The sequence below is a fragment of the Stegostoma tigrinum genome, chromosome 1, assembly GCF_030684315.1.
Source record: "Stegostoma tigrinum isolate sSteTig4 chromosome 1, sSteTig4.hap1, whole genome shotgun sequence".
Lineage (NCBI taxonomy): Eukaryota > Metazoa > Chordata > Chondrichthyes > Orectolobiformes > Stegostomatidae > Stegostoma > Stegostoma tigrinum.
Window position 1 is genome coordinate 29,926,571 of NC_081354.1, and position 10,142 is coordinate 29,936,712.

At 39.6% G+C, this 10,142-nt stretch overlaps 1 protein-coding gene across 1 annotated transcript in view; it reads right to left on the minus strand.

The window, feature by feature from the left end:
* Nucleotides 1-9,106, minus strand: part of plk4 (polo-like kinase 4 (Drosophila)) — a 59,811-nt gene extending 50,705 nt beyond the window's left edge. The window contains exon 1 of the mRNA XM_048531631.2: nt 8,975-9,106. Coding sequence (XP_048387588.1) covers nt 8,975-9,007 — 33 coding nt within the window. The 5' untranslated portion in view covers nt 9,008-9,106. The remainder of the gene's footprint in view (nt 1-8,974) is intronic.
* Nucleotides 9,107-10,142: the final 1,036 nt, after the last annotated feature.

Consider the following 10,142-nt stretch of genomic DNA (forward strand, 5'->3'; position numbering starts at 1 on the left):
AAGCTAGTTACTCCCTTGGAGAATTTAAGCTAGGGATCTTCCCTCACTTCAAACACCTCTATTACAATTAAAATGTTCCTACTTTTATTTAAGCTAATATATTATGCTTTAAAAACTGTCAGAATATACTCTACAGGTAACACTTGCCAATTGGCTGTTTCCATTGGGACTATCACTTTCCGAACTGCCCAGATTGAGATGGAGCAGTCAATCTATCATCGTCACCCATTCAGAGTCCCACTCAACTCCAAAGCACTCATTTATCTAAGCAGCAGTCACAGTAACCCATGAGGGATTCTATGATGTCTATAAATACAGGTTTCACTCTGGGATTGGACTTCTTCAGTATTAGCATCAGCTGTGATCAGCATAAAGTACAATAAGGTCAGCAGAAAACAAGAGGAGAAGAAATTAAAAGGAAACAAGTGTGGTAAAGAATGTTCAGGGGGTAGTAACAAAATAGAAACTGAAGTTTTCTGCAGACATTGTTAATCTATCCCGCTCTTGCAAAGAAAAGTTTAAAAAAATATGAAAAAGGAACTCACCCTGGAAACACAAGGCATGGCTGAAGCACTGAAGTGTCATACAGCATGGAAACACACCCTTCAGTCCAACCAGTTCATGCTGAACATAATCCCAAATTAAAGTAGTCCCACCTACTTTGCATCAATTTGCATTCTTGCTCAGAGGAGTCAATTTTCAGAACTGGAAATAATTTATAGCACCCCCAAATGCCATCACCAAAAATCAAACATCAAGCCTGTGACCAGAATGTCCTTGTGACTTCATACATTCTACGATTTTTCTGTTTGCACACCATCATTTTCTGGACCACCAGAGGGCCATCATATTTGCAACCAGATGTTAGGCTATTCTGTCTGAATGGAAGAGACAATGGATTGAGCTCTTTGAGCCTTTGAAGCTACTTGGTACTTCTGTTTCCCCATTTTAACATTCTGCATTACTTTTATTGATCTGACCAACCATCTAACCTGCAAGTGAACGTCAGGATCGGGGTAAACAGTACATTTTTATTTGTGCAAAACAAAACCAATAGCAATTTCAGCAAATCACCAGTGCATGAACTCCTTGTTAGCATTGCAATTTTTAAAACCAATCTTTGAGCTTACTTTGTACCTTACTCTATACACAATTATTGAAAAACAAGCTTCCTTATGTGGTTCAAGAGCAAGAGATAATTGTTTGATAACCTTAAAGTTTGATCACTAATAACCTAAGACTTCTCAATCTTAAAATTAAAGGACCAAGGTAATAGATTAGAAAAAACAACTTTAAAAGGGGATGAGAATGAAACTAGGGAAGACAAGCTGGAAAAACATCGATAGAGCAGCAGGGAAGTAATTAAAACAATGACTATTAGGATTCAGGAGAAAACAATCCAATAACTAGGCCTAGCTGGTAATGGAACATCAAGTAAGAAGAATTTAAAAGGTGGCAAAAACCCTCAAAAAACGCAATAAAATCAAGTACAAAAAGGCTGACAAAGAAAGTGAAAGACTAGTGAAGTCAAAATAATTTTATAAACTGCAAAAAAAGTCACCAAGTGACGTACAAATTATGTCTCAGGGACAGAAAAAATAAAGACAGGGATACTAAGGGACAGAAACAAAACTTGCAGGAAATGACATGAAAGACTATTTACATTATCTGTGTTTAGCACGAAAGCTAAAATGACATGACACAAGGAAAAGGAAAACAAAAATTAAACACTTAAGATCAAAAGTGGGGAATAATTAAGTAATCAAACAAAGATTTTATCCTCCGTTTCAGAGTTCAACTATGTTTAGAGTTGAAAAAGATGTGAAAGGCACTATTACATGCATATTAAGATATGGGATGGTGGTAGAGGGCTGACGAAAAGCCAGCATGATCCTTATATTTAAAAATGAACAAGTTCAGTGAACTACAGACCAACTAGATTAACAGTGTTAGGAATGGAATCATTAACTAAGCTTTTGGACTGATTGTCATAATGTGTTGATAACACATGAAATTCTGTATTGCTCAGCAAATGCTTCAGTTTCTGTACTTGTTGTCTATTACAGGTTCAAACCTGCACTAGCCAGTTATCTAACACACTTGGAATGCCAAATAGATAGCTCCAACAAGACCCATCATGATAGGTTAGCAGAAAACAGCAAGTGTACTATTGCAAAAAGTAATAGCGCTACAAAAAGCACATGAATCATCTTATTGTAACACTGATCATTAACATGATCCATCTGGGGAAAACTGTCAACCCATAGTCATTTTGCCTGAAGATCACATTGATCAAGATCAAGGGAGCCAGCAGCTGAAATTTCCAGGCCTAAGCAGCACGAAGATGCAGCCAGGGGAGGGATGTCCATCTGATAATTTGGGAAGGCACTGTATAATAATAAGTTTGAGTGTCTCATCAGAATGGGGTGCCTTTAATACATTGGGCTATATCTGTTTAAATCACACATTTGTAAGTGTTGTTTCAGAGAACTGGACTTGACAATGCAATGATGCTGGATTGATACAAGAATATTCGAGCAAGTGCACGTGGAGATATAATGATAGAGATTTGATCTGAAAGGTACATCAGGTCAGTGGACAGGCACTGGTCATAGCTTAGAACACAGAACCTTCTATTACAGCAGAGAAAAGAAACATTGCTATGGTGTGATTTCTCAGGGAATAAGGTGTAACAGTTTTCACAGCAGTGAAGCCAGTTAGTGACAGGATAACAGTGATATAAGCTAAGCCAATTGCCTTTGCACAGGTTAATCACCCAATGATTGAGAGATTTTGAGAATACTCTTAGCCAAGTTTCAGAAGACCCAAAAGATGATTGATCATGCTGTGTTTGCACATTTGGTAGTAATGGGAGACTTTATTGCAAGGTTGGGGACAAAATTCTCAACATATACTTTGTGGTAAGTATGGATTTGATGCAACTATAAAGAGAGGGAACTAAATGCTCCTTGACTGGTTAGAAGACACATTGTTTGCCTCATCCTAGAAATAGTCAGTGCTACCATGTCACAATACCCAAAGTTAGAATAGGACAGATAGAAGAGATTGAAGCTAAAGAGGTTGATTTCAGTACCTTGCCTTGGTGCTAACTGCAGTCCTGACCATCAATGGGTATTGTGGGCAAAGATCAAAGAAAGAATTTTGTCATAAGCTCAAAGAGTGAACGAGACCCAAGGAGAAAACTGGAAAATTGATAGAGTTTGAAAGTAAAAGAAAGAAAGAAAGACAGTAGGCAAAAATTTTAAAAAGAAGCCATAATTGTCATTACTACATTAGATGATGTATGCCCAAAACAAAAAAAAAAGCAAAGCATGCTGTGTTCATCCAGCTCTACACTTATCTTAAATGCAAATCAGCCATGGCTGATGTGAAGAAAGGTTGTATAAAAACTTTAAAAGCCACAGGAACAAAAAAAGAGCTGAGAAAGCAGAGGCAGCTCTCAAAAATGGCAGCAAGAAAGTTTATTCAATAATTAGTCATAATTAGATAGTAGTATGCAAATCTCAGGTACAGGTACGAAAAGCACAAAAAAAACCAAGCAGAGACAGGGAAATTGACCGCAACAAGCTGAAAAAACCAGATAGGAACACACGAGAATGGAAGTTAAAAGGATCCTGAGTACCGTAAGATGAGGTAGGAAAAAACTGTCAAAGCTATAAAAGTAGTACAAAGAGAAAGGTGAAATGGTTTCACAAGGTATCACTATCTCGGCCAGCATTTATTGCCCATGGCTGATTGTTAAGATTAGGCATTAAGAATTAACTGTTAAGAGTCAACCACATTGCTGTGGGCCTGGAGACATATGAACCAGACCACACCAGGTGAGGATGAGTTTCGTTCCTTTAAAAAAAAGGACATTAGTGAACCAGATGACATTTTCCTACCGTCAGCAATAGACTCATGGTCATCATTTAGACCATTAAGTCCAAATTTTTATTGAAATTCAAATTCCACCACCTGCCAAGACAGGATTTGAACTCAGACCCCCAGAACATTACCAGAGTCTCTGGATTAGCAGTCCACTGATACCATTGGCCATTGCCTCCCTTAGATGCGAGGTAAAGCCCAGTTTGGAAGCCAGCAGGATTGGCTAGTATGGGGATTTAAAACATAACCCTGCTGTTAGCACCATGCTCTAACCATCTGAGCTGAATGGACACAGGACCGTCCAAAGCATCATACAATATGTATGATAAGGCTTAGTTTCCTTGATCACTGGGTTCATTTGTGAAGAAGATAGGACGTGTACAAGTCTGACGGGTTCCAGCTGAACTGGAGTGAGACCAATGTCCTTGAGGAGATTTGCTAAATGCAGTTGGTGGGGTTTAAAACTAACTTGGCAGGGGTGTGGTAAATGAAATGGAAATACAGTAGGGGATGATGCACGGACAAGTAGAGAAATCAGATTAGAAGGCAGTGCAAATATTGTCAAGTTAAAGCACAAGGAAACATGACAAAGTTGAATGGCATTTATTTTAATGCAAGTGGGGCAGACAGGTTGAGGTGTTGATAAATACAGAGATGTGAAATCATTGCTATCATGGAGGGAATATTGTAGTAAGGAGGGATGATATCTTAGAAGGTTTTTCAAATAAGATTATATGGGTAGAACTTTAAAAACAAAATGCAGGTAAATCACTTTAGAGTTATACTCCAGGCCCATAAACTGTCACAGGCTTAGAAAGACGACAGGTAGGCAACCACAAAGTGCAAGAATAATACGGTAATAACAATAGGGAATTCAACTTGCCCACTAACTAGAATGAACAGATTCTTAAAGGCTTAGAAGGTGCAGAATTCTTAAACTGTGCCCTTGAGAGCTCTTTAAGCCAGGACTTAAAGTCCTACAAGAGGGGGCGTTAGCACCGTACCTAATTTTAGGGAGGAGTGCCTGGCAAGTGGCAGATGAGGCAGCACTTTTACAATACTGATCATAATAGAGTAAGATTTAGAAAGGTCTTTAAAAAGAAGGACAAAGATGAACCAGAAACAATGTTTTTGAATTGTGGAATGGCTGATTTTAAAAAGATAGGAAAAGAGTGTAGCTACTTGCAGTAAAAGCCACAGGTCAGTGCAAGATAGTCATTTGGGGGTGGGGAAAAAAAGGTGATTATAGTTAATGCAAAGCCAATATCTTCCTTTAAAAAAGGTGATGGGCAAGACCAAGAACCCTGGATGTAAAGGGATCTACAGAATTGGATAAGAAAAAAAAAGAGCCTGGTGGTAAATACTGCTGACTCAAAACAGTAGGTGTTCTGCTATATGGGAATGTAGGGACTTACTTAAATTAACTTAGTAAAAATTACTGGCAGGTAACTTTAAGAAGCTTTTGACTTTCTTTAATCAGCATATTAGGCGAAAGTGAACAGAGTGAAAGGTAGGGCCATCAGGGACCAAAGTGGCGGTCTGTGTGGATTTTGGTTTTGAGTGAGTAAATTGCATCTGTAGACACTGTAAACAGGCACAAAATAGGGTTAAGAAATTGGGGACAGAGAGGACAATGTATTAGTGATTTTATGGGGCTCGAAAGGGCAACACTTTGCAAGTTGTGATTTCAAATAAATTTGTTGGACTATAACTTGGTGTCATCTGATTTTGTCAAGACAGGTGGCAAGGATAAATCACAAAAAAGGTCAATGAATTGAATATCTGTGGTAGGGAAACACTGGAAAAAATTTCTGGTGGAAAGACTTAATCTCCACTTGTACAGCCAAGGATTCATCTAGCATAGACAACATGGCTTTGTAAGGATGAGCTCACAACTAATAAATCTGACTGAATTTTGGGAGGAGTTGACTAGGTGGATAGATTGAAACATAAAAACTAGGAGTAAAGCAGGTCATTTGGTTCTTCAAGCTTACTTCACCATTCAACAGGATACAGATGAATGAAGAGGAGGATAGTGCAGTTGATGTAGTCCATGTGGTCATTACCACAGCTTTGGATAAGCTTGCAATGGCAGGCTGGTTAAGAAGCTAAGAGCCCATGGGATCCAGGGTAATTTGGCTAATTGGATCCAAAATTGGCTTAGTGGCAGGAAGAACAGAATAGTGGCTGTTTTTTGCGAATGGTAGCCGGTGTTCAATGGCATACGGCCGGGTTCAGTGCTGGTGTTCCTTCTGTTTGTTGTGTGCATTAACAATCTAGATACAAAATTAGGAGGTAAAAATCGATAAGTCTGTAGACAACACAAAAATTGATGACACGGTAAACAGCAAGGAGGAAGCTTCAGAATACTTTCAGTCGTTAGCACCCATCTCACAGCACAAGTGACCCCGATTCAATTCGCCCAAGGGCCAACGGTCTGAAAGCCTGTGATTTCCAATAAACTTGTCAAATTACAGCATGGTGTCACCAGACTTCTGACTTTGTCCACTTCAGTCCAACACTGGCATCTCTGCATTACACATCAGCTGGAACACATCTTGTCCGCCTATGTGGAGTTTGCACGCTCTGTGTTAATGTGGGTTTCCTCCCACAGTCCAAGGGTGTGCAGGCAAGGTGGATTAGCCGTGGTAAATGCAGGTTACAGGGCTAGATTGGGTAGGCTGGGTCTGATTGGAATACTCTTTGGAAGGGGGTGCAGACTTGAAGGACTGATTGGCTTCTTCCCACACTGTAGGGATTCTACAATATAGATGAGCTAAACAGTAGCAAGTGGAATTTAATCCTGAAAAGTGAGGCAATGCAGTACACATTGAATGTTAGAACCGTAGCTAGTACAGGGGAAATTTGCTATGCACATCCGGGAGATCTTTTGAAGGCAGGAGGACAGACAGATAAGGTGTTTTAAGGCGGCACATTGTATCGCATACTTGCCTTTATTAATTGATCGACTGAGTATTGAGCAAGGAGGCTATGAAGAAGTTGTATGTATCATTAGTTAGGCCAGATATGGAGCACAGGGAACAAATGTGGGGATCAGAACATGGGAGAGGGTGCAGAGGAGATTCACTAGGACATCACTTGGGCTGGAGTGATTCAGCTGTTAAGATAGACAAGGTAGGCCAGAGTTGTTTTCCTTAGAGCACATAAGGCTGAGATGGGAATTAACAAGGCGTACAAAGCTCTGAGGGACATGGGGTAGTCAGGGAGAAACACTTCCTCTTCGGGTCAATAACCAGGGATCACAGTTTTAAGATAAGAATGAGGTTTAATAAGGATTTGAGGAAAGTATCTTTCACTCAAATGGTTGAACCTATCTTGAACTCACCACATAAAAGGGCAATTGAGGCAGGAATCCTCAAGATATTTAAGGATGATTTAGACAAATGCTTGAAAAATCATAATATACAAAGCCATGAACCAAGTCCTGGAAAATGTGATTTGGAAAAGGTGGAATTTGATGACCTTTGTTGACATAATGGGCCAGAGGGCCTTCTTCTGTGCTGTATAACTACAATGCAAAGTCTCTGAAACCTTGCATCTAAAAAGTACTTCCTGATCAGCCAGAGAGTCACCCATGTAAACAGAAGTAGAAGAGCAATTTTGCTCATTCTATGAAAGAGTACAAAATCTCAGGGAAATATGAAAACAAATATGAAGCCCAGCCTCTCATGTTACAGACTATATTAAAGAAAAACTTTCAACACTGGGCAGCATAATGTTTTCTGAAGCAGGGTCTTTGGCAGACCAAAGATCTTGTATGACTAATGCGGAGCTAGATAAGAATGCTTCAGGAAACAGAGGTGGTGATGGGCACAAGCTAATTCCAGGTTAAAAAGGGAATCAAGCAGGAGGACTGTTTTTTCCATGTTACTTTACACTGTCAGGAGAACAAGGATGGTGCAGCATGTGTTACATAAAGATATCATTGCATCATAGATCATATCGTATGGAATTAAGTGTGCAGATGATTCCATATTCATGACTAGGGCTCAAAAGTATGGTAAAGCCAGTCAAAAAACACAGCAAGTCTTTTGAACTGAGCATTAACTAAATACCAATATTAGACCAAAAAACAGCAGTGGACAAATCAAGACTTAAACCACAAAGACAGAGGCAGTGGACAATTTCAAATCCTTTTCCACGTTCATAAACACCAAAGTTGCATCCAGAAATGAAAGCCAGGCCAGATTAGTTGCAAGAGATAAGCAGTTGCTTAAAAAGCATCTGGATACCAAAAAGCGTCAGCATAGAACTTCAGGAAACTTAGTACAATTATTAGTGCACACAGTCTATAGAAGGAAAAGTTAGATCTAAAGAGAGAGGATTGAAGGACATATTTTGGAACGCAGGATTGCAACACATACTCAGAACCAGCCACTGGATAGAAAGACAAATGAGTTACAATAGTACCATTTTGGCATTTCATCTAAAACAAACGATCTTAGTTCGCATCACAGTTAATGCAAAACGCGACCAATCCTGGCACTCAAAAAAAATGCACTGAAACTGTGAGATTATCATAACCAAAAACTGAAACGTTTAGTAATGTCCTTTAAAAATTTGCACTAATGGCCTAAATTTTAACTCAGTATACACAATTTGGTTAACTGTCTCCTTAAAGTAGTATAAACAAGGTATTTAGACAAATAAAAGACAAATCAACGTCACGAACACGACAACTAGCATCCGACAAGTACCAATTCTTCTTACAATTTTTTTAAAGTTAACTGAGGCACTGTTTACTTCTTACGGAAAAGCGGAATGAGCAAGTTGTGTGGATTGCTTGATGACTTGGCTTGGCTTCCGGAGACACCGGGCACACGGCCCGGCCCACCCCACCTCTTTGTGATAACAAAACAGGCTTTCTCGGAGTACGGGCAGAAACCGAATTACTTGCGGCTCGTTACCAGAACACGATGGTATAAACAAAGCCGGCACACAGAACAGGCCCTGCCATCAACAACTGATGAAGAAAAAAATCCAAGGCATAAGCCGGGCGGATGCCGTTTATACTAATTCGAAATATGAGTAATAAAATGAAACTACCAACAACAACAGAGCCTACCTTTATCTTGTCGCCGATGCAGACGGTCGCCATACCGTTGACCACCGCTGCCCCTCTCGAGGGCGCGGGATCACTACTCAAACACAGACCATTTCACGCCATCTGCCTCGAGATACAACCTCCCCATTTTCAAAAAATCCGCCGTTTACACCCACAACGAGGCTCCGATGACGTCAATGATGGGTGGAGAGAAATAGGACAACAAACAAAAGTATATACTCCCTAAAATAATAAGTGGCGATAAAAAAATTAGGATGCATGCAAATACATATTCGACTTGGATTTTTGAATGTTCAAGAAGAATTTATGACTATATTCAATCTTGTGACCTGCGGCGCCGGCTACATCGCATGCGCAGATCTGTTCATTGCCAGGCGGTGTTGACGGTTGCTTGGAGGGATGGTTATGTTTGGAAACAGGATGTGTATTCTTGTTGCACTGATTTCGGCCTGGTTAATCTTTGTATGAGGAGTGTAAGATAGTTGTGTTGGATATTTGAAAACTTAGTAAAGTGGAAGTGCTGGTAATTTTTTTGTCTAAGCTGAAAATTGTACTGTGCAAAAGTCGTATTTCTGAGGCAGAGTGAAGTTTTGCGGGAGCAGGTCTATGTACTTTGGTGGCTGATTCGCTCCTCTGTTAATGGCTTTTGGAAAACTTGCTAATATTGTTTAAATTGCAATGTCGTTTCCTCATTCTTTTTATCAATGCTTCCTTTTCAGATTGCAAAGGGGCTACATTTGTCCTCAGTAATCTATCTATTTACATATTATAGAAGCACTTACAACTGACTTTTATCTTCCTTGTGAGTTTATTTTTCACCCACCTATTCAACCTATTGGCACTACTTTGCTGAATTGTAAACTGCTGTTAGACCTCAGGTTTGTGATGTTTTTCCAGTAACTTTATATGACTCCTCTTTAATTCTACTGCTATCCATGATTTCTTATATTAACCACAGTTGTCCACTTTTCTTGCTGTGTTTTGCATGCATTTGTTCCTTAAATGCCAACTAAGGCCTATCCACTGTTATGCCTTTTAAAGAATATTCCCAGTCTATTAAAGCCAACTCACTGTCATACCTTTTCTGAAGAAGGGCCTCAACCTGAAACATCAAACTTTCCTGCTCCTCTGATGCTGCTTGGCCTGTTGTGTTCATCCAACTTCACTG